Source organism: Fusarium solani (assembly GCF_023522795.1).
Source record: "Fusarium solani strain SB1 chromosome Unknown bctg00000006, whole genome shotgun sequence".
NCBI lineage: Eukaryota > Fungi > Ascomycota > Sordariomycetes > Hypocreales > Nectriaceae > Fusarium > Fusarium solani.
This window is the reverse complement of record NW_027072151.1, coordinates 383,541-407,462: the sequence shown is the minus strand read 5'-3', so window position 1 is coordinate 407,462 and position 23,922 is coordinate 383,541. Positions and strand designations below refer to the sequence as shown.

General features: G+C 53.3%; 8 protein-coding genes across 8 annotated transcripts; 4 read left to right on the top strand and 4 right to left on the bottom strand.

Moving 5' to 3' along the window:
• Positions 1-3,256: 3,256 nt before the first annotated feature.
• MRS44_009834 (uncharacterized protein) lies at positions 3,257-3,934 on the top strand (the record flags this gene model as incomplete). Its single annotated transcript, XM_046278623.2, has 2 exons — positions 3,257-3,287; positions 3,396-3,934. The coding sequence occupies 2 exons, from the start codon at positions 3,257-3,259 to the stop codon at positions 3,932-3,934; spliced, it is 570 nt and encodes a 189-aa protein (XP_046131730.2).
• A 1,022-nt stretch (positions 3,935-4,956) lies between these two features.
• Positions 4,957-5,421, bottom strand: MRS44_009833 (uncharacterized protein; the record flags this gene model as incomplete). Its single annotated transcript, XM_065620320.1, has 1 exon — positions 4,957-5,421. The coding sequence occupies one exon, from the start codon at positions 5,419-5,421 to the stop codon at positions 4,957-4,959; it is 465 nt and encodes a 154-aa protein (XP_065476093.1).
• A 3,971-nt stretch (positions 5,422-9,392) lies between these two features.
• Positions 9,393-10,537, top strand: MRS44_009832 (uncharacterized protein; the record flags this gene model as incomplete). Its single annotated transcript, XM_046283723.2, has 2 exons — positions 9,393-9,600; positions 9,645-10,537. The coding sequence occupies 2 exons, from the start codon at positions 9,393-9,395 to the stop codon at positions 10,535-10,537; spliced, it is 1,101 nt and encodes a 366-aa protein (XP_046131732.2).
• Positions 10,538-12,664: 2,127 nt separating this feature from the next.
• Positions 12,665-13,858, top strand: MRS44_009831 (uncharacterized protein; the record flags this gene model as incomplete). The annotated part of the gene is made up of 2 exons (XM_046276579.2): positions 12,665-12,749; positions 12,807-13,858. The coding sequence occupies 2 exons, from the start codon at positions 12,665-12,667 to the stop codon at positions 13,856-13,858; spliced, it is 1,137 nt and encodes a 378-aa protein (XP_046131733.1).
• Positions 13,859-14,165: 307 nt separating this feature from the next.
• Positions 14,166-15,057, bottom strand: MRS44_009830 (uncharacterized protein; the record flags this gene model as incomplete). Its single annotated transcript, XM_046270039.2, has 3 exons — positions 14,166-14,637; positions 14,685-14,793; positions 14,841-15,057. The coding sequence occupies 3 exons, from the start codon at positions 15,055-15,057 to the stop codon at positions 14,166-14,168; spliced, it is 798 nt and encodes a 265-aa protein (XP_046131734.1).
• Positions 15,058-17,030: 1,973 nt separating this feature from the next.
• Positions 17,031-17,882, bottom strand: MRS44_009829 (uncharacterized protein; the record flags this gene model as incomplete). Its single annotated transcript, XM_046276580.2, has 1 exon — positions 17,031-17,882. One exon carries the CDS (start codon positions 17,880-17,882, stop codon positions 17,031-17,033), a length of 852 nt encoding a protein of 283 aa, XP_046131735.1.
• Positions 17,883-18,474: 592 nt separating this feature from the next.
• Positions 18,475-21,923, top strand: MRS44_009828 (uncharacterized protein; the record flags this gene model as incomplete). Its single annotated transcript, XM_046270040.2, has 4 exons — positions 18,475-19,548; positions 19,698-19,993; positions 20,299-20,753; positions 20,797-21,923. The coding sequence occupies 4 exons, from the start codon at positions 18,475-18,477 to the stop codon at positions 21,921-21,923; spliced, it is 2,952 nt and encodes a 983-aa protein (XP_046131737.2).
• A 20-nt stretch (positions 21,924-21,943) lies between these two features.
• MRS44_009827 (uncharacterized protein) lies at positions 21,944-23,305 on the bottom strand (the record flags this gene model as incomplete). Its single annotated transcript, XM_046270041.2, has 2 exons — positions 21,944-23,038; positions 23,087-23,305. The coding sequence occupies 2 exons, from the start codon at positions 23,303-23,305 to the stop codon at positions 21,944-21,946; spliced, it is 1,314 nt and encodes a 437-aa protein (XP_046131738.2).
• Positions 23,306-23,922: the final 617 nt, after the last annotated feature.

Here is a 23,922-nt window from a genome sequence, read left to right as displayed (position 1 = left end):
ATACGTATTCTAAAGAATGTTCAGTAGAACATATGTTATTGGTATTAGAGGAGAACAAGAGAAATAGCCAAGTTGGCTACGAGCTCGCTGTCTTTGTTGTCTGCGAACCAGGTAGTGGTCCCAGAGCCTAACCCAAGCACGACAACACCGGCTCCACAGATCTCTTTCAGTTTTACGTAACCTTTTAAGTGCATACATCATTCTCATCGTTTACACTGCACGTAGAACTGGAGGAGAGAACCCAGCAAACCTTGGCCTACTAGGGATCTACCCACCACGTTGAGGTGGGCAACCAAGGCCAATACTATGAGAATTCCCAGGCCTTTGTCAATGTTGTGGACTGTTCAGAACAGCTGAAACGGGCATATCTCACCCATGGGTGGTTTCCGGTCCGGTGCGCTTTGGTGAGGTAACTTTTTTCACTGCAAATTTAACCCACGTTATGGGAAATTCGGCTCTAGCAAACGGGGCGATTGGCCTTCACTGCAATCTTAAACCACGCAGAGGGATGCTCGACTTCAGTAAGCCGACCGGTTGGAACGTTCGTTATGTTTTGAGATAATAACTTCAGGATTTCTTCACTGCAAATTAAGTACGCGGAGGGGCCTTCTTGGCCGACCAACCAAAGCAGTTGGACGTACACAGCAACTTGAGCTCTCCGAGGCAAGGCATAACACGGCACAACCCATTTTCCTATCGTTCATAGCAAATACAACATACTTGCAGTAAAATTAGTTTTAATAGCAGATATTTAACTTAATTTCCTCACTGCTAGGTAGATGATAGACCTATTATCCCAGCAGACGGCAGACTTACACGAGGATATATCAGGCCCTAGGGATAGCAGGAGCTGACCTACAGTAGCAAGGGAGGGCAAAGACGAATCCCTGGGAAGCACATAAGGAAGAGGTAAGCGAAACTGCACGGCTTGCCGAATGAGCGGCCGAGCTAGGTCGCTAACACATGCAGATGCACTCCGCCTCCGCTTCACTGCGAATTTAACTCAAACAGAGGGAGACTTTACATCAATAAGCCGGCCAATTGGGAACATTCAAGGTAGCTACATAGCATTTCCAGCGACTCTCATGAGCCTGATGCCATGATCGCCAAGAATGAGCCTCACGAATGACTTCCGTATTTGCTACAGTTTGGGCCCTGATAGAGACATCCCGGTGTCATTTGCGCCTTGTAGCAAGCTTCGTATCGAATGGAAGCATTTTACCCTCTTGCTCACTACTAGCTGGCACAATGATATGAAGCCCTGGTGACAGAGGAGGCTTCCCCAGAGTAGACAGTGACAATACTGGTCCCTGGGAAGAACAGGGAAGTCTGAATCTGGGCTGCATGCACGAACAAGCTACGGTGGCCAGCAAAGAAAAGTGAGGCGAGCATGCAAAGGACGGGAGTTGGGCACAAATTTGAGACGTTGCACTGCAAACTTAACCCGCCCTGAGGCTTTGTTAGCCAACCAATTAGAACCGCTCAACGTGCATGGAAACTTGAAGCTCACAAGAGTGACACTCAGCTCTCTGGAGCAAATACAGAGCGCTTCAGGTACACCCAGTATATCCGCAGACGTCACACTACACAAGGACCATCAAGACTTGGTGATAGAAGAAGCCTACCCAAAGTCTACATGGAAGGCCAAGACGGGTTGTTTCTTGGAATTACAACCAAGTAGGCTCCACTATCATGCATGCGCTACCTGCCTCCACAAATCCCTTTCACTGCAGTTTTAACCCACGCACGCAGAGGCCCCCCAACAAGGCTTTTCGCCTACCTAGTCCACCCATAGTTAACTCATGGTGCCTTACTACATTGTGTGGATATCTAACATGTGTACGAGCCATGATGGAGCACAGTTCTAATTCCGGCTCTTCATCAGACTTGGCGTGCTTTCATCGCCCATTTCGTGCTGGACAAGTTAATATCGTCAACTCGGAGGGCCGAGGTGGGTCTTCCACCAAGGACCAGGAGGAAAAGACGACCGATGGCGCCAACAGCCTCACTAAAGATGAGCAGTGCTGCTGACTGCATGATACTGGTGCTTGAAGTGGGAGGGGGAGGCTCCAGAACTACTAGCTACCTATAAAAAAGGCGACTAGGGGAGCCTGGACCTGGAGGAGGTTGGGTGCACTGCAAAATTAACCCACGTCGAGGGCCCTCGAACAGGGCTTTTCGCCTATGCCCTCCATAGTACACTCACAGCACTGCACTACATAGTAATTTCTAACATGGCTAATGACAAGGCATGATGAATAAGAGGTCTGGTCTCGGCTCTTGACCCAACTGAGCGCGGTTTTACAGTTAGGCGATGTTGTACTCTTGAACACAGAATTATCAACAGATTTGCCCACTGATGGATGGATCTATGCGGTCAACATGGAGGACTGACGTAGATCCCTTAGAAATGACAGGAAGGCTGTGTTGCACAGATGTGAGAAGTGTGCGACCAGATGTGAGAAGTGTGCATTCACTGCAAATTTAACCCACGCCGAGGCCTATTAGCTCGGCCAATTAGGACTCTTCAGTGTGCACAGCAACTTTGGCGGCTTTTCGTGGAGGTGAGGGATGGTACAATCTACTTATTCCTGCTCTAGGTAGCTCTTTGTGGTGAAGTTCGTCCACTTGTATAGCTCTCTTTGTCTAGTATGTAGGTAGGTATCGAAACTCCTGTGTATTAACTAAGACAAATGTCAACACTCGCGTCATCTTAAGCAAAACTTTGTACTTCGGGAGTCTCAAGAATTCTCAAGTATTCTACTTCTTCTATGCACTGGTCGTGCCCTGCTCAACATCCGCCCTACGAGCCCTCTTCTTCTTTACATGCTGGTAAAGCTTGACGACTCCACCCCCAAGGAGAGGGAGTACAATAATCAGGCCAACGGCGATAATAGCCCATACTGTAGAGCTGTTCTTGGACTCTTCCCTGGCTGCGATGCTGCTCACATCTCTAGTTGGTGGCCAGAGGAGGTGGGAGAATGAGGGCGTGTGAATGAACCGTGTCATTTTGTATAGATCTGAGGGTGGTGATTTTGTAAGGTAGTATTCAAGCAAGAATTGCGTAAACGATGTGCTAAATATTTATAGTGAAGCAATTGCTGGGCCTTTCATGCTCTGTCTAGGTCGTTCTTTTGTTGTGTCTTTGTGACCAGGTGCTTTGTTTGCGCTTTAAGACTTGACGGAACAAAGGCTGCCAATTACACCTAGCCAACGTCCACGAATCACACCAGGTGGAAGATACCGCTATTCAGAAATGAAGAAACCACATCCAGAACAGGCTGATGGTATGCGGAGGAGTCCGCAGTCATGTTGCCGTGGGTGCGGTCTTGTCTCAGACTACGACACCACGAGGGCATACGTGCGAGCGGGAGCCTGACTCTACCATCATGTAGATCACGGTGCTTCCTCCAGCCGTGAATCACTGACGGCGATTCCATTCAGAGGCGAAGTGCGCCGTGAGAAACGGCCTCCATCAACAATGACGAGCTACACCTGCCGAGAGCCTCAGTGTATAAAATCCAGCACCATGAGGTTCAAGACTCAAAACACCTACCTCCGTCCTCATCGGTTCAGCACGCTCACACACTCACCACTACGCGATATGGATCCTCAACCTTATCACCGCTGGGTCGTGGCCGGCTTCATCATCATCCACGTGGTCCTCCTCTGCTGGATCCTCTCCATCTCCATCGCTCTCCAACAAGATCGCCACGCACGACTAGTCGGACGCCAACTTACACAACGACCTTTCCGAACCAAGAGGGCAGAGTTTCCTTGGAAGGACGCACTTCGGGAGACGGAGGAGGTGGTCGCGGATGACGGGGCTGAGCCTTTGCTGCCGACGTCGCCTCGGGGGACGGGATGGGGATCGGGGAACAGACGGACGAGCTGGAAGCACAACGATGAGTGGGGAGAAGGCGTGTTTGCATGAAGAGGCTGTGTGAATGACAGCCAAGGCGTGTTAGCATCACAATAACCAAGTTTGCTCAAACCATGTGATGCCGCAGTTCCAGTGTCACGAGCGTCGAGTGTCCAGCGGTGTAGTCGAGAATAGCCACACAACCGGCATAGCAGCACAAACTGCGGTGAACAGCACAAACATCCAAAGAAACAACCAGTCGAGTAAAAGCTGTACAACGGTAACCATCGGACTCACCGCTACACGCTGCAAACCGGGCCTCTTGCTCCTCTTATACCGTCCCACCTCCGGAACCCGCGGAAGCTTGTGGATCCCCTCCATCAGAACTTGACAGGCCACTTGACGGCATTTCCAGCCTTCTTTTCCTTTTCTGCATACGGGAATGCGAGAAAGAATCTCGGGTCCTTTTGATTTCCCCGCAATCTGGGTTGATTAGCTTGATCTCGTTCCTGACGATCTGGTGCATGTTGGCTTGATGTGGTGGAGCCGGACATGGGCCATGGCTGCATGAGATGCATAATCTGACTTACACTGTAAGCACTCTGATCTCGGTGTAAGAGGTAATCAACTCATGGCAGACTGTGAAGGGACTTGAAGTGTTCTCGCTGAAACTGGACATATGTCCTCCTGCCACTTGGCCAAGTGAGCAGGTATTTCATTTTGACTCTATGGTCTACCTCTATACCGGCTCGAGATGATCACGAGCAGACCTGAAGCGAGAGAGGAACAATCAATAACAAAAAAGACCCCAAGGTTCTGTACTCCTTCAATCCGTTCCATATAAGAATGCCCGCCGGTTCCAACAGGAGAAATAAGAAACACCACAACGCCGTTCATGATGAAAAGAGTGAAAAGGCCCCAGCGCGCTAAAGAATATAGTAGAAGAAGAAAGTCCCGGTGATTACATGTACAGAGTTCTGATCTCGAGGGCCGCAGTCGACGAGTCCCTGGCGGGTGTAGCTGCTGCTTTTGCCGATGGGGGTATCTAAAGATGCATCGAAAATCCGAAAACCAAAGACGAGAAGAAAGGTGCTTTAGTGCTTGTTGTCTCTGTCTCCCCAGATGGGGGCGTTCAAGGGCTTGCTGACGCCAAAGCCGACACCGACGGCGATGCCCACGACGAGAAACACAAGGAGGACCTTGACGATGATGCGATTCCGGCGGCTGAGGTTGGCCATGCAGGTGCAGCGGTTCTTTGCCTTGTTTGCCTTGGCCTTTTGCTTCCAGTGGTCCTTGCCGGGCCAGACCTGGCAGTCGCTCTTCCTAGCGAGGGGACTGGCAGATGTCTTGTGCTGGATGCAAGAGGAGTCGGTCGTGTGAGTAGGGACCATGGCCTCGATGTCGGTGTCGAAGGGGTTGGTGCTCCGGTCGGAGCGCGGTGTGGGAGTGTCGTCGGGGCAGACGGTGGTATTTGTCGAGAAGGCGGCCTTTTCGGGGAGGGCGAGGGTGTCGATGCTGGGGCCACTAGGGCGGGAGAGTTTCTCGTAGTTCGAAGGCATCGTGATGGATGTGAATGTGAATGTGTTTTAGAGGGTGAAGTAGAGTCGCTAGGACGAGGAATTGGCGATGAATTAAATCAAGATGATTTCAGCTGATTCAACGGCAGCTATTTTCAGTCAGTCTCGTTGCAGGTGACGCGAATGTGGCGATCGAAGTTGATGTTGAGCGTGTCCCAGGAGATGGAACCATCAACATGCGCGTGCGACTAGGGCAGTCGCACTAAAACGGGCGAGGACTGGAACATACCTTTTTGTATCGCCAGTCAAGAGACACAAGGACGTTGAATAGCAAAGTTTGGGAGAAAGTTTGCGCCGAGACGATTGGGGAAGAGGTTGGTTGGAGGACGCGTACGCCAAGGGCGAGAATGCAGTCGCTGAATTGAATCGTATTCGCAAAGGAGCGGCGAGTAGAACAGAGGAGATGATGGATGGGTCAAGGAGAGTAAAAAGGCCAAGAGAATGATGCCTTTCGTTATTTCGTTGGGGAGGTGGCGAAGGAGAATGAATCCTTAGAGAAAGGAAGCAAGCAAAGAAAGGCAGATGATGATGGGCTGGTTCGTCCTTGGGAGGTCTCAGGTCTCAGAGCATGGGTCGTTTTGGCGATTCGGTTCGCTCAAGTCCGGCCGGTTAGTGGAACGGTTCCGAGAGGGAGTCAGGAGAGCCAAAAGGAAAGGGAATCAGCCGCCAATAAAGGAGAGGAGATGGTGTATTGTTGAATATTGCTCTCTCTCGTTTTTCCTTCTCCCAACAATGGAGACGGGAGTGGTGAAGAAGAAAGAAGCTCAAGGTCGTTCTCAAGGGGCAAGATGAGAGATTGCGAGTACAACCAGACACCAGAATCACCCCGGACAGGGCAGGGACCTGGTGGTTTTGAATAGAAACAGGAGCACCCTCCGGTCCCTCTCAAGCCACAGACCAGACAAGAACGAGCCCACGAGGACGGGACTGAGAGTTTAGGGGCATTCGTTCAGGCCCTGTTCTGGGCCTCCTTGTCCTTGGAGATGGACCCCAGCAGAAACAGGTGCTAGAGCCCCCGCTGGGAGATTTGAGCCTATCTCCAAGACCTCGCCTGGACGCTTGGGCCTAAAGCGGGTGCGCTAGGGGCGGTCTTGCCGCTTTTGGGCCTGGCGGGAACGCGCAGCCAGCGGGGGGCCTCTACGCTACGCTACCCCTAACCTTGACTCCATGCGATGGGACGCTGCCGCTGCGACTGCTGAGTTCCACGGATTGGATCCATCGCCACTGGACACAGGATGGCATCATTTGGCTGTCCATCTCTTCTACACTCGGTATCAATATTGACCCTGATTCCAGTTGCAAAGATCAGATCCAGTCTCAAACGCTGTCAAGTCGAGTCACGCACGTCACCACCCGTTCATCCCCAAGATTCTCGACCATGTGGCATGGCCGCATGCCTACAGACCGAACCAGTTCCACGAATCCCTTCTCAACAAGGAATATAGCTCACTCGACTTTCTCCTCTTCCTCCAGTCTAGCGGCGGCCTAGGCTATTCACCCGATATCCGCCATGGTTCTTGGCCGGTGCGAGCGCCACCGAGATGCGTCCATCCATCTGGAGAAGAACCCGAGAACGAACTGACTCGCCCACCATCTTTCGCTCTTAGAGGGAACCATCTGCCTTGGCCAGGGGCTGACCAGCCGGGAGGGGGACGAGTCGTGTGCTGCATCTCGATATATCGTTGGAAAAGCACGCACAATCAATCACATCACGCTCTGCCGTGTCTCTCCCTTGACTCCATCCATGGCATGACTGCGACATTCGACTTGACCACAAGACTCGGGGTCATTATGCTTATCCCGTGACTTCTCAACAGCCGAAACCACATGAGGATGCAAGGTACAGACAGCCTCAGGAGTAAATCCAGATCCAGGCACAGGGCAAGGTTCGCCAACGGGAGTGAACCGCCACTGGATTCCATTGCCGTCATTGCCAGACAGACTGTCATTGTGCCCTCTATCGTGCCCGTAGCTGTCGTCTACTCCAAGCTAGCAAGCTCAAGCTTCGAATCAAGGAAACTCTGCTCGACGTTTGACAGGGCCAACGCAGCCACCGATGCAACAGGATGCTTCCTTGGCATGGTGCAACTGTATTCAACTCGTCGTGGACCCCGCTCAGTTGGTCCGGAGGAAATCCTATCCTCGCAACGAACTCGAGCGGCCAACATCCGCGCGTCCTCTGATGCTTGGACCTCCCTGCGGGCTTTCGCATCTCGCTGCGTTTCAACTCTGGGGCGCAGCATCCACTGAGCGTCGTCTTCTCGGTAAAGAGAGTGCTCGCTACGAGACCGAAAGATAGACTCTTGTCTCAGTGGATGCCCAACTGAACTGATGCGCCGTGTACGGGCGTCTACATGATGTCCGCGTATGGCGTAGCATCGTCCGCGTATCAGAGAGGTGCTATTTGAGGCATTACGTCGGTTCCCATGCGTGTTGCAGTGTTATGCAAATCCCATTCTATCACTGAGATGGAGAGATTGCGGCTAATTTCCCACCTCCCTCTGCCGACGATCCATTATTCAACCCAGATAACGACCGGCACGACACGACAGAGTTTGACACGGTCTGCTTGATGGCATCTTCCGTCGATGCTTCTTCCCCTCCTTTGAAGGTCACTGGTGTGCGTGTGCCAACAGCTTCCTCTCTTGGTCGAGAGGAAGAGTTCATCCGGTGGGCAACGACGAGTGTGACGAGGGTCTAGAACGCGGGTGAACTAATGCAGGGTCCCCCAGCACTCGCAGCATCGGGAGCAGTCGAGACTGGCATGGCTCAGCGGGCGTCTGGTGGCGCAGCCAACGGGAGGAGCTGTCAATCGACGGATGTCAATCACGGCCGTCGGGAGGGAATCTACGCCATCTGCGAAGCTTCAATACTTGGGATCCAAACCTTCCATGGCGTTTGGCCACAGTTCCAGTCGTCCACAGTTCCAGTCATCGCGTCAGGAACACGTCTTTTAGCATGTTTCGGCTGCTCCGCGACCGATGATGCACAAGGTTTGAGGCTGCTTTGGTTTTTTTCCTTTTGTCCTTCTTGTCGGTCAAAATCTGAATCTGTGATACATGATCTCGATGTGAGGCCCTGCTTGCCATGATCGGTCCTGTATTCAATGCCTTGGTCGTTCATGCCGTTGTCGCATATAGATGAGGCATTGAGCCAAGGCGCCCTTTCATGTTTGAGCTCGGGAAGGAACATGGATGGACCTTTTGTGAGTTGGTCGATGCGTCTGCCATGATCACTCATTCTTGCTCGATTGATTCTGTATTTGCTTGATAGTAGCCCTGAATGCTGGATGGCCGATTTGATGAGAATTCCTGTGTTCAAATGCTTGCTCCAGGAGGAAAGGCGCCCGAATGGCCATTCAATGGTTATGCTGCAATCAATCCAACCGTTTCATCATGCCTTTCGCCTGCTCTACCTACCTACCTAGGTAACTCCTTGCTTGTCCAATTGCTCTGATCCGTGACTCCCCCCGGTGTCTTTATATGATGCCGTGGTCCTTCCCTGTTGCTCGATTCTTTCCCCATTGCTTGGTTGTGGAAGCAAAGAGATCTCTGCTCTGCAATTCTGTGAAGGAGAGGGGAGGCACTCGAGCTGATCTTGAAATCAATAGACTGCAATTGATGCGAATAATATTATCGCCAAGTTGAACAACCTTGCCTACCTGGTCTACATGCCCAATTGCCATCATCAGTGACTCCTGGTGATGCCTCCATCTGATGCACTTGCTCTTTCCTCGGCAGTTTCCAACCACTTCAGGTTCCTTCCACTGCCAAACTCTTGGCTACTGCCCTCTTCTCCCATCGTCGAGATGCCTTCATCCATGCACTTGCTCCTTCTTCTGCAGCTGTCAATCACTACAGGTTCTTCCGCAACTAGATACGGCGTACGCTCGTACTCACTTCCTCCATCATCTCTCCATCTTCTCTTCCGCATCATCATCATCGTCACTCATCATGGATTACCAACGTGAATGGCAATACAACGCCGAATCGCCCGCCTGTGGCGATTACTTCGAATCGATCTGCTGCCCTTGTATCGTCTACGGCCGTGCCAACCTTCGTCTCAAGATCGCCTCTGACGAACGCGATGGCCGGGACATCACAGAACGTCAAGTCCGCCTCCTGTCGTCCAACTGCTGCATGTTTGCATCCTGCTTGCCTTGTGAGTACCAAGATCCTCTCTGGTGATCAGCCTAACGTAGTCAGTTTACGGATGCTTCATCTCTGCCATCCGAGGCCAAGTCCGAGACTTTTACGACATCCAGGGCGACAAGAGCCGGGACTTGGCTGTGAGCTGCTGCTGTCCCAGCGAGACTCTGATCCAAACCGAGAATGAGATCCTTCTTCGACAAGCCAGGTCTCGAAAAGCCAGCGGAGCCTCGTCTTCCACTGGGTATATCCCGCCTTCCCCCATGACTTATTCCTCGAGTTCAAGCTCGACAAGTCAAACAACCACTCCCAACACGGAATGTGATGAGCCACTCCCATGCATCCCAGAAGAGTGTTCGACTACAACTCCATCTTCGATGAGCAGTCGCCGTACCAGCGCAAGCCGAAGACGGGAGAGATCGATTGCCCGTGATCCAGTCGCGCCTACAGATGCGACCCTCGTCAGCGCCCACGAACTCAGCCAGGACCCAACTACGCCGGCCATGTACAAGGGCCACTCAGCCCCCCATAGACTCAGCAAAGATCCGGCTTCCCTGACGCATCCGCCTCCTACCCATCACCTCAGGGACGACACCAAAGCGCAGGTTACCTCTCCCAGGACTGACACTCGTCCCAGCCGGCACAGGGGTCATGGCTCGAGTCATGATCAAGTCGATTCCTTCCGTCCACGAAGGGCCTCGGATACCGGGCATGACCTCCATCATGACCCAACGACCAGGGTCAAATCTCCATCACCCACTGCACATTCTTTGCAAGATGATGCGAACCCTTCTCCCAGAAGGTCTCCGCCTTCGAACGCTCATCATTTGCAACATGATGCGGTGAACTCTCGTGCCAAATCACCCCGGCCACACGCCCTCGAGGCGGATGAGTCGGTGCCGAGTAGGTCCGCAGGCCCAGGGCCACACCATCTCCAGCACGACAAGTGAGGGACTTTGGACACGGATGGCAGGACAGGCTGATGATGCGGACGAGCATGGTCGAGGACGGGCCACGGATGGCCTCGGTGGATCAACATGATTAGACTACATGGCGATTAGTACCTGAAGACACGCCAGTATTGTTATCACTCCATAGACCAAGGCAGTTATTCAATGATATTCAGTTATGAACCCCGTGTTCGAGGCTGGGCCAATGTCTCGGTGAGAAGTCGATCCAATTCTGAGTAGCCAGAGGGCAAGTCGATCACTTGATAGACAGACGATGACGGATGATTGCTTTACGCTGGGCCAATGGATCCAGGAGCAGGCCTCGGACCTGTAACGGTGGCTAAGGGCCAGGAGCAGGCGAGACAAAAAGCATAAGAAATTGTGCCAGGCCGATGAAATTAATCCAGCTGCAAACCGTGGCGATGCCCTTGCCCTTATGCAGCCAGGTGGCCGGGCGAGGTGTTGATGACGGCCAACACGACAAGATGGCGTCTCGACGGCGCAGCAGAAACAGCAGCAGATTTTCTGATCAGATGGTCATTGATGAGAAACTTGGCTAAGGGACGAATGTTGCGGTCCCATCCCCAGCCTCCAGGCTGCATGTAAAGGAGTGCATTAGGCAAAGCTGGTGTTGCACCTCGGGCGCGGATGCGACACGGACACGGTCGCGACGACACAAAATGGACGCGATGAGGAAGTTTATTAGGGGACGCGGGTGGCCGGACCTTTTAATGGAAACAAGATGCATCGGGGAGGAGACTTGTTATGTAGGCAGGCTGAAGGGGTTGTTGTGTACGGCTCGACTGGGACCAGGCCTGGAGTTGTATGGGCCAAGGTGCGGTGTGTCCGTGGATCAGCTGGATAGAGGATGGGCCAATTGTAGGAGGTATGGTGTAGATTGAGTGATGGGGTTTGTGATGAGGCCGCATCGACGCGACCAGCCGTGTTATTGGACTAGAACTAGATGATGGCATCGAGATAAGATGGGTGCACAATGAATTAGAACAATGGATTGTGCTTGGTGTTCAACGGGCAAACTTGACGGTTGGGTACTGCAAGCATCACCAGTTCAACGGCACGGCACGGCAGGCGGCTGACGATGTGGTGCAACGGTATAGGAATCGTGTGGACGCATCGTGAACGCATCAAAGTGTTGTTACGCGATGCGCGTCGACTCAACGCCCAGGCTATTTCGGGGCCGAGCCGTGCGGTGCCTGATGTATTATACTTGACCACCAAGTACCTCTGGGCTGACTGGCGTGAGAGATACATTGGACTGTCTCCCTTGCTTTTGCGACATCAACAGATGGACGCGACGATTGGCCGTGATGCCAGTGGAGACATGCCGGCCGCGTCCCGCAAGGCCAGGCCGTGTGGCGAATCAAGCAGCGCCAGGTGAGATGCGCCCGTACTTGGCAGTGGAGCGGTGACACGGGCAGAGGCGAGCTGGGGGCCGACGGAGACAGTACAGGGGATGGACGCGTTGAGTGGCATGAGGGGGAATTGGGTTGTCGATGCCTGAGGTTTTGGGGGTTGATGATGGGAGAGAGGCTTCTTCTGGGTTTTGGAAAGGGTTTTTGGATTGATTATTACGTTCAAGACATTCCACGGCTAGAGCGACACGACACGACACGACTTGAATAGTCTCTAAAGAGGAACTGATCATTCCATTCCGTCTCATTTGGTGGGGATTGACCATTGGATCATCTGCAGCCGCAGCCTGAGCCTGGCACAGTGGGTAGTGGGTAGTGGGTACGAGCTGTGCTGCGGGTAGTGCCAGGTAGTGGACGTGCCCGCCCACGCCCGCGTCCTCCCTTATTACCGACTCTCCTCCCTCCCGCACGCGCCCTCACGCACCAAAATCCACTCTCTTTTCTACCCGAGCACTCCCTCTGACTCTGCTCTTATATACCTTTCTACTCACTCATTTACACGTCGACCTCTTTGAGACGGGCTTCTCATAAACATCGACGCGGCCATCAATCAATAAACACAAACACTCAGCAAACTCCTCCGACCTGCATCGTCCACCTCCTGCATTGCCTCACTTCGACGTGGACTCGCCCCCGCCCACTGGACCTTGCTCACTCAGTCACTCCTCTCACTTGCGACACGACACCAGTCACCATGGCTGCCGTCACTCGTCAACCCTTTGCTCCCCTTGATGGGGCTCGTCTTCAGAACCTCACCAGTCTCAAGAACAGGCAGAATGGTATGTGGTGGATCCATGGACGTCATACCAGTATCACTCTCTAACAACCTCCCTCAGCTCTTCCTCCCACTGCTGGAAAGCGCAAGGCTGAATTGATCGACACCGACGACTCTGAGAACATTGACCCATCCGTCTTTGCTAAGCGCTCCAAGGCTTCCTCCAAGGACATGCTCAAGCCCTCTGCCTTTGTACTCAAGGCTGCTCCCATCCCCGCTCCCTCGGCTCTTCCCGATCGCCTCACCAGCCCGACCAAGACTCGCCGCACCCTCCAGCCCAAGTCTCCCGCCTCTAGGCTCAGCACCGGAAGCATCACCAAGTCGTCTCCCCTCTACGCCCCCGCTGGTCGCTCTCCCACCCGAACCAAGCGTTCCGGTCTGGCCTCTAGCCGCCGGCGTGCCCTTGGACCCTACACCCGCGTGGACCCCCCTTCCTTCAGCCTCGGCTCTGCTGCTCCCTTTTCTCTCGATGCCGCTCTCAAGGGCACCATTCCCGGTTATGGATCTTCCAAGCCTGCTCCCAAGGAGCCGTTGAATCCTCTCGACGAGGGAGAGATGAAGGCTAGCTGGTTCTTTGAGATTCACGAGGATACCCCCGAGCAGGAGATGACCAACCTCCTCCAGCACAGCACCTGCGTTCTCGATATTTCGTCTGATGAGGAGAGTGAGCGCAAGCGCAGCAGGGACCGCGCCGAGGGCCGCGACAAGGAAAACATTCCCCCCGCCGATGACGTATCTCAGACCTCATCCCGCCGGTCTGCGCGAGTCAGCGCTGATGATATGGTTGTGGAGAAGGAACGTGTTGCGCTGGGTGAAATGAACACTGCCGACTTTTACGCCGAGGGTTGTGATGAGACTTCTGTCATCATTGTGCCCGCAGACGAGGATGAGGTGCCGGAGCCAGAGGTGTCCAACATGGCCAAGGACTTTGTGTATGCGCCAGAAGAGAAGCCCGAGGAGCCCACAGAAGAGATTGAGACCCTCATGGCCAAGCCAACAGAGGGATCATCCAAGGCTGCTGTGCTAGAACCTATCGAGGGGACAGGCGAGAGCTTTGAGCTGTGGGAAAGCGGAAGCTCCAAGGACGAGGCAGAACCAGCGACAAGCTCATAACCCAACGCAACAAGAGCGTGTACGAGTTTAATGCTTTGATGCCGGGGTCTGGAGTATAATGGTGTATGGCGCAGGAATTGGGATTCTCTTCTTGCAGGCTACCAAGAGCTGGGATACTGTTATCGGTTTTGTGATTTGCATTTTGCATTGTTTGATTTGAATTAATTTCACATTTATCTGAAATGCCGTGTTCTTTTGGAAGTGATGTGTATTGTGCAATTAATTATTCTGTGGCCTGTAGGGCTATCATGAATGAGCGCTCACTCAGGCAGGCTGAGGTTTGAGATGATAGTGATTCACTCGTTGCTCATCTCACAACCCTCACTGTCCTTCCAACCTCTCCCCTCTCAACCTGCTCAACCCTTCCCTTGACCTTTCTCCATACCTCCTCCGCCACCTCCTCAACACTACCTCCAGCATCCACAACCACGAGATCCTCCTCCTCCTGCTTCCACCCCTCCCCCTCGTCCAGCCCCAGCCCCTGCGCCGTGACATCTCTCCCGCCCATGCTCAGACCCCAGAAGAGTTCACGTACTCGCCGCTGCATCTCGGACCGCTCGTACACCTCGCCGCCCCAGCCGCCGCGCGACCGGGCCTGCTCCTCGGTCAGGTCGAGGAAGAGGACCAGGTCGGGCCGCGGGAGGCCGCGCTCTGGGGCGCGCGCCCAGGGGAGGGTCAGGGAGGGGTTCTGCTTTGCTGCCGAGTAGACGATGCCCGAGTGGTAGTAGCGATCGCAGACTATGGTTGTTCCAGCTGCGAGAAGGGATTGGATTTGTTTGCTATGTCTGTTAGTGGATGTTTGGGAGTCCTAGGCGAGGGTATTTACACTGCTTCCCAGCGATTTGCGCTGAAGAGGAGATGGATGACATGGTCGTCCATCTCGACATCACTTTTGAGATAGCTATCAATCATCTGCCCAATGGGCGTGGACCTGTCTATCTAGAATCAGCTTCGGTTCATATGCTCTACTTGGTAAACTCACCCGGGAACCTCATGACCTTGACCTTGCTCCCCTCCTCGACGAATCTCTGCTCCAGAAGCTTGACCTGCGTGGTCTTGCCGCTCCGATCCAACCCCTCGAGGACGATGAATGCGCCCCTCACTGCCGAGGAGGCGGGGGCGGGGGATGTCCCGGTTGCGGGCTCGGGCCCCGAGGAGCTCGCGATGGCGGCTGTCGCGAGGTCGTTGATGGAAGCCATTGAGTCTCTCTTGTTTGTGTCTTGCTCTTCGCGGAGGACTGTGAGCCGTGATCTGACCCGGAAGCTGAGGGGAAAGGTGGATTTGAGGGTGGGTGGGCGAATTCACACTGTGGGTGGCTCCCCGAGGTTGGTTTTGGTTTGGTGTGGGCGGAGGCCACAGTGCGGCGCGCCAAGTTTGCATCAGCTGATGGTGAAACTCTGACAGCTCGTGGTGTTTGAGCAATATTATGGGTGACTGTTATAAGGGCAATTATGACAATGGGTATGACGAGTGTGGAATGTGATTCTACGGAGCCTGTTGGTCTTGGTTGATCACACTGAGGCCTAACCGCAACTCTAAAGCGGCGTGAGCTTGAGTTGGTGAGATGCTGCGTCTTACAAGCAAGGGATTGCTTCCCGCTTGTCCAAGAACAATGAGAGGATCAAAAATTATTGGATACAGACAGCATGCATCAACTGTCTATAGGCGCCATGGTCATGCTAACGGTAGAGGTGAAAAAATCAGACAAAAAGCAAAAAGAAAATCCCCGAGACCTGGCTCGAACAGGTGGCCTTTCGGTAACGTTGTATCCATTACAGCCGAACGCTCTTCCAGCTGAGCTACTCGGGGCTTCAGTTGAAGAGAGGGATTGTTGGCGGTCTGTCTCAGAATTGGGCTGATACGGTGTTCTGGCGGAAATGGACGATTCTTTGGAAATAGGGTAAGTTGAGAGGACGAGATGACAGCAACACGTAGGGAGAAAGTATGGCGTATTCTGGTTGGATGAATGATTGACTAATTGCGGTCGCTCTGATATTTTTTTCTGTTGTTTTTAAGTCATTCCTGGTACTGCGCAGGGAGCATTTGTAAAAGAGTCGAGCTGAGCGCTGTCTCATGTTACCATCTTTGTTTCTAGTCTAGACAACATGGGATGAAAAGGTGTGCATTTGGTTGCTGCCCATCAGGGTGCGTGTCATGGAAGGACAGCGTATATATGGGGCGCCGAGGATATCAGCATTTGAGGTCTTTGTTTCCATTTGTTTCATATACAGCTTTCTCTCTCAAATAACTCACTGCTTTACATGGCCAATCTGGACGCTGTGTGTTATTCTGACAGGCCACCAGACTCACCCTTACAAAGAGACCTAAGCACAAGCCAAAGAAGGCACAACAGTTTCACTAATAGAAGACTTCTCGGGATGTATAACTATAATCGGTCATGCCCAGTGCTTCCTTGTGTTTCTGAATCTCAGAAGACACCTGATTTTCCTCTCTTCTTCTCCCAGCTCGACTACATATTCTGTATTAGCGACCGCTTTGTCATCAAACACCCTATCTTCCGATAGCTGCTCCTCCCCCGAGTAGCTCAGCTGGAAGAGCGTTCGGCTGTAATTGATCTCGCATCTTACCGAAAGGCCACCTGTTCGAGCCAGGTCTCGGGGATTTATTTTTTGTAGCTGGAAGCTCTGCTTTCTTTTTGCACCCACAGCCACTCACAATCTCATTCGTCATCCTCTTTGGTACTTGCACATCCCCCTCCAAAAACGTAGACCCTTGCCGCACAACTGGCGGGGTGAGGGGCAAAAAATATCAACCTTTCCCAACGGAATGCAAAAGGAAAGCAACTCCCCGAGACCTGGCTCGAACAGGTGGCCTTTCGGTGACATTTCTATCAGTTACAGCCGAACGCTCTTCCAGCTGAGCTACTCGGGGGATTGGTGGTTGGTTGGCGACGGGCGAGATACTGGCGCCTATGCAGCCGGGGGGGTTTGTGGAGATGGACATGGAGATGAGCTCGCTTGTCGGTCAAGATGAGGCCGAGGAGATGGTAAATGTCTCATCATGACGAGGATTGGTTGTACATGAGTTTTGGTCACTTCCAATGGCTTATCGCTTACACTCACGGTGATGCATCACTTCGGCCAAATCTCACTTACACCAAAAACACCAAGATACAAGCAGGAACATGACTTTTTAACGCCTAATTATACGCCTAGTTGAAGACAACAGTCTTGTGTCCGTTGAGGAACAGCCTCCTCTCAGCATACCACCGCACAGCAGCAGCAAGAACCTGGCTCTCTACGTTGGATCCCTCCTCGGACAGCTCCTTGGGGTTCATGCTATGGTCAACACGAGCCACACGCTGCTCAATAATGGGACCCTCGTCAAGATCCGCAGTGACAAAGTGCGCCGTCGCACCGATAATCTTGACTCCGCGGTCGTAGGCCTGGTGGTAAGGCTTGGCTCCCTTGAAGGATGGCAGGAAGCTGTGGTGGATGTTGATGATGCGGCCCGACATGGCTTCGCAGAGGGTAGGCGACAGGACCTGCATGTATCGCGCAAGAACCACAAGCTCAATGTTGTGCTGCTTGACGAGATCGAGAACCTGAGACTCCTGCTCGGCCTTGGTGTCCTTTGTAACAGGCAGGTGGTGGAACTCGATTCCGTAGCTCTGGGCGAGGGGAGCGTACTCGGGGTGGTTGGACACGATGACGGGGACCTCAATTCGCAGCTGGCCAGTCTTCATACGGAAGAGCAGGTCGTTGAGGCAGTGACCAATCTTGGACACCATGATGAGGACGCGCATCTTGCGGGCGACGGGGCGGATGTCGTAGTCCATCTTGTACTCGGCGGCGAGCTTGTCGAAGGGCTCGACGAGGTGCTCGGTCGACTCGGTCTCTGTAGGGCCGAAGTGGACGCGCATGAAGAAGCGCTCCGAGACGGGGTCCGAGAACTGCTGGAGGTCGAGGATGTTGTGCTTGTGCGAGGCAAAGATGCCCGTCACGGCGTGCACAATGCCCGACTTGTCGGGGCATGACAGAGTGAGGATGTGGTCATTGGCCATGTTGAAGGCAATGGGAGGCGTTGAGAGAGGACTTGGTCAAAAACTGGGTAAATGTTGAAGGAGGAGAGTACAATGGCATGGCTGAAAGTATCGTATAGGTATGACTCCGAGCTGAGGGGATTCATCCATCGACCCCACTGGGGCTAGCCCTTCCGGACCCCTCGGGGAGACTCGGCAAGTTCCTTGGAGTCATTGAGGGTAAAGTCGAGGATAATTGAGCCGGTTAAGGACAGATTGTATTTGTATATTTTTATAGAGGATTCCAATGCAAGTCATGACTTGGTGATGCCATTTCTGACCGCTTATTACCGGCTTATACCCAGTCCCGCAGGTTAAGTGGCTCGATCTACCTAGGGTAGAGTCGAGGTGCATGCTCAAGGTTCAGTGGTGATGGCTTCATGCGTGTACTTGGGTAGAGGGCCGATTAACAGAATTCAATAGACTCAATTTGTAAGGTATAAACACGCTGTCCGCAATTGATCCTTTAGAGTTGCGGGCCGAGTTACAAGATGGATGTATCTCCAGCTTATAAGACCTGGCCCTCGGCTGCTCGCGCACGCAGGCTGCCTCCCGAGAATCCTCACCAAACACCATGAAGCTCACCGTTGTCGCCGCAGCTACGGCCGTCTTTTCGGCGGCCAATGCGCTGTATATCCCCAACAACCATGCCCAGAGATATCCACCACACCGTGACGATGGCGGCTACTACGTCAAGGATCCTTACTACGTCCCCAGTGATTCTAAACCTGATCCAATCGAAGTGATCAAGTTGGGGCTCATGAAGCCGTATGGGGTGCGCCCCACTGAAGTGTCTAGACCAAAGCTACTTCTCGAGACCAAGACGCTCCCAGAACACATCACCCCTGCGGAAGACAAGAAGAATGAACCCGTTCCATATGTCGAGGGATGTACGAGCGCGCAATACAAGAGCGAGGAATCTGACCATTGTGTGCACTACTCTCACATCGAGGTTCACAAAGCTGTCCCTCGGTCTCTCGAGAAGCGCCAAAAAGGACCTGACCCAAGCAAGGTTGATGTTGACGAGTCGGAGGATGCGATTGCGCCCCTCCTCCGGCCTCTCGACGAAGTCGCGCAACGATACAAGCCTCTGATTCCCAAGAATCTCGGGGTCAAGAAGAATGAAACCAACGAGAATGAAGTCAAGAAGAATGAAAGGGTGATCATCTACCCCAAGAGCAAGCCCAAACAGAACAAACACGAGTTCCTGGAGGGTCTCATTGGCAAAATTGAGCAGCAAACCAAGGGATCTGACGCATCGGGGGCCGAAAACTATGGCAAGGAGACGACAAACGGGAAGGATTGCGACAAGGAGAAGAATGACGAGCTCCTGGAGGATGTCATTGACAACGTTGAGCAACGAGTCAACCCTCAGACACCGAAATTCACCAAAGACAAAGGCAAGGCGACCGAGGGCGCCGATGAGGAGCTCCTCGAGGGTCTCATTGAGAAAGTCGAGGAACGAGTCAAGCCCCAGATACCCAAAGAGAAAGGCGAAGTGGCCAAGGACGAGGATGAGGTCTTGGAGGATCTCCTGGAGCAAGCCAAGCTACAACACAAGACCCGGGTGCCTCGATGGTGGGGCGCGCCCAGCCCGATTGAATCGAGACTCAAGAAGAAGAAGCTAGAGAAGAAGAAGATGAGAAAAGTGAGCTTCAGCTCGCCCGGGAAGGACTAAGGGGTTACTCGACCGAGTATCTATCCGGCCTACTGCGACTCGAATACGACGAGCTGTGTAAGAGGCACCCCAAGAACTGCATCAAGGCAAAGAGCTCTGCGAGGCAATTCACACGTCAGACACTGGAGGCCAAGGCGCGACTCGAGGACATGAAGAAGTACGCCATGATGCACACTTCGCCCGACGACTTTAGAGCCCAGCGGTTCCGCACGGTTGAGGCGGCCGAGAAGGTTGCAGAGCTCGAGTTCTGGAATGGCGGGATAAGGGGAGTCTTGCACGCGACAAAGAAGAGCCCCGAGGAGGCGGAGAAGTTCCACAAGGATGTGGAGGAGTTGGGTATTCGTAGAGATGCGCGTGACTTCTCCAATGGCGGCAAAGAGCACGTCACAGCCCCTTTTTGGGGTATTACGTGGACGTCGTCCTAATCCGATTGTGTTTACCACTGCCTTAATTGAAGCTATTCACAAAGACACAGCCCCGGAGTATTAATAAGGTGTAAGTGATCATGACTCGATAGTTCTATGCGAGATACGCCTAGATAGACACGACAACTGAAGTCAATGAAGAGTCAGTCATATCACATTATTGGTGATAAGCAACCTCCAGCGGTATCGCAGTTGTCACGTGGACACCAACTGACACTCCACTCCACCTTGTATCTCCACCCCTCCACCCTCCACCTCCACCAACTCCTCTCCAACACGACTAACACTTGATAAGACTTGACAACCCTCCAAGCTTCATCACGCAACTATGCACCATGCCGGGGAACGGCTCTCGCAGCCGGGACGGCTGTTTCAACTGTCGCAGGCGCAAGCGGCGATGCGATGAGGAGAAGCCAGTCTGTCGCCGGTGTCGCAAGATGGGTGACAACTGCGTGTTTCCGGAGCCTGCTTCTGCGTCGAATCCTCTCAAGTTTGTTGTTGCGGCTTCGCCGGATCACTACATTGTGCCTGTTGGAGGCTCAGACAAGGGCGCCAGCTTCTTGAATCTGTCGCCCAGAGAACTTGCCACCATTTGGAACAAGATCCAGGGGGATCAAGAGCAGGAATCTCAGGAGGTCTTGGACACACGAGACATTCAGTCTCTTGTTCCATTTCCTCGAGTCATCTCACCATATACCGTTGGTCGACAGTACGATGGCCAATCCATTGAGTCGGCTCTCGTGCAGTATTGTAAGCATCATCTATCGATTGCTGACGTTGCTGACTCTTGCAGATGTCGAAGTCATTAGCAGTAGCAGAGTCTATGTGCAGACAGGACGCAATGGCTTCCGTACTTCTGTCATCCCTCGAGTTTTGTACAACCAGGGACCTCTGCTCTCTGCCGTTCTGGCCATGAGCGCTGCAGAGTGGGCTCACGATATTGTTGTGGATGGTAGAGACTACCGTGCGCTGTCGACGCAGTACAAGGTTCGCGCCCTTCAAGAGCTGCAGCACACACTACCAGATCCTCAGAGCTGCGAGGGAAATCTCTTGACTTGCGTCCTCCTCGCTTCTCTTGAGATTGCACAAGGATCCCGCCCAGCTTGGCTGCGTCATCTCCAAGGCGCACTGGCTCTCATCGACAGCTTTGGAACAACCATTGACCCCAGCGTGGCTCAGTTTGCGCTGCAATATTTCCGCTTCCGCTACGTCCTGATGGAAACGACAAAACCTACCGGACGGCCACAGGAAGCCACTGACTCAGTTGACCTGGCGATGGCTGGTCTAGCTAGAGCCGAGGTTACCCTTCCCAAACTCCAGGAGACGCGGGGTATTGTCGATGAGCAGATTGGCTGCTCCATGGACCTCGTCGATATCATCAATGAGATCTCTGCTCTGTCACTAGCCTCGGGTGGCCACGACGACACTGTGTCCATGGATCATCTCTATACCAAGGGTCAAGAGCTGGAACACCGTATCAACCAGCTCTCGACCCAGGACATCAGTACGGACGAATATCTGCTCAAGAGTGCAGAGTCATTCAGGATTGCAGCCCAGATTTACCTCAGGCTGGTCTGCTACAATACCCCAATCACCCACCCGTCGATTCTGGAGCCTCACGAGGCGCTCCTCTCGTGTCTGTCAGATATCATCTCCGAGAGACAAGCGAGACGGTCGTTTCCGATGTGGCCCCTCTTCCTGGCCGGCTGTGCATGCTCGTCAGATGAGCAGCGCAAGCCGGTTCTGGACTACTTTACGTTGCTGGACAGCAAATGGCCGATCAGCAACATCTCGGCAGTCTTTCAGGCTGTTCGAACTGTATGGCATACAAGGGATTTGATTTCGTCTTCGAATTCATGTACAAACCAGGACTGGAGAGATGTTATTCACAAGTTTGGCTGGAAACTGTCTCTATCGTAACGTCAAATATAGTGGTCTTATTACAGACGGGCTTTTAGTATCCTCTTGCTCTCCTCCTCGAGTTCGTGCAGCTCCTTGGCCGTGCCCACTCTCCAGCTCACCTCGTCGCCCCAGCCGGCTTGCTCGCTGTCCTTCCACTGCCAGCGCTGCAGCTTCTGCTTGCCGTTGTTGACAAGATTCAGCACCCACTTTCCAAAAATGGGCATCATCTTGAAGCCGTGACCACTGTCGCCGGAGAGAACTACGAGACTCTTGTCGGTGCCAGGCACAAAGTCCACGAGGTACTCGCTATCCTTGCTGTCGTTGAACCAGCACAACTTGCGGTCGACAAAGGGGCGATCAGCCATCCAGGGGATAGTCTCCCGCAAGAGTTGACGCAGCTTCTGCTCATCCTCGTAGGGGATGAAATCTTGCAGAGGGCTAGATGAGGGGTTTACAGGAGGGAGAGAGATTCCGTTCTTGGTGTTGGTGAAGCCAGCGCCGAGGGGGCACAGCTTGAAGAGTTTTGTGGCTGGGTCAGGCTCGAAGAAGAAACCGAGATCTCTCACGTTGGTGACGGGGATGCCTCGGAGAAGGTCGCATTCCTCCTGGGTGAGCTGGACGTGGGCGACAGACCAAGACCTGGCAACGGTGAACTTGCCAAGTGAGGGGATGAGAGATGCCCCATTGGCTCCGAGAGCGCAGATGGTCAGAGCAGCCGAGTGCTTACGGCCATTGGCAGTCTCAAGACCAGTACAGCGGCCAGAGCCGTCATAGGACAGCGAGGTGACCTTGCCGGCTTGCTCACCCAGGATGAACCTGACACCCTTGGTGGCGCAGTGGTTATATACGGCCTTTAGAGCATTTCCCGAGTGTCCATACCCGGCCGTCTTGTTGAAGTAGCCCTTGAAGCCCTCGAGGGGACCGGTGAGCTGCCAGGCATACTTTCGGAACTCGTCGGGTGAGCTCAGGGACTTGACGCCGTCTCTGAGGCCAGGATGGGCTTCGACTGAGGACCGGTTCTTGTTGAGGGTTGCGACGGCCTTCTCGGGGGCTTTTCCGGATACGCAGTTGATGTAGCCTGTCTCGTGGTAATAGGGCCCGAAGAGGGGGGTCTTCCAGCCTTTGATGGCATCCTGGATGTCTTAGTATTCCGGGTGATGGTGTCGAATTGGATCACTTACAAAGGTGAGCTCGGTGTAGAAGGGGTCTTCGTACTCTGCGCGGATGATCTTATTCAAATCATAAGCAGCAGAGTACTGCGAAGGTATCCTCTCGTCCCGCTCAAAGACTGTGATGTTGGTGTAGCCGGATTCGACGAGGTGCAGAGCCGTCGAGAGGCCCCAGGCGCCGCCGCCGACGATGGCGATGGGAGAGGTCTTATTCATGTTGGGGAGAGACATTTTGATGGATTATTGTGGAATTAATGAGGTTAGAGGATTCACTGTTTTACGCTACTTTATATACACGTTGATCCTTTGCTCTTCGGTGTACCCCGCGGATCTCTGATGCCATCATGGTGCGACTGACACGGGTTGTACAAGGATCGCAGAGACAAGAAGTGGTTAATGGCTAGCGTAAGCGGTTGACGCCAAAGCTAACCTGGAGAAGATCCTTCTACGGCACGTGGGATATGTCAGTTACCGAGTCCGGCATCCGAGACCGGGCTTTGATCGCCGGAGGCAAACCTTCGGTTGGAGGAGGTGCGGAGCCCACATGCGGGGACGGATTGTGTCGGCTTGGGGTTGGGGGCTGCATGATACAGATATGGACCTTTGGATGATTGGTCAATGTTTAAGTTGGAGATTTGAGCTTTGGTTTGTGGGGGGATTGGTCATGCATGCTTTGCTCCTGGGTTATCTATGGGAATGTTGAAGTTGCAGTGTTAGTCAGGAGTAGAGAGTTGACGGCAGGGCGAAGGACTGGGTCCTTGAGAGACAGGGACGATTCACACGGTACTCTTTAGTATCAGGTTATTAGAAAGTGATATCAAGGAGTTGTCAACACTGAAATCAAACGG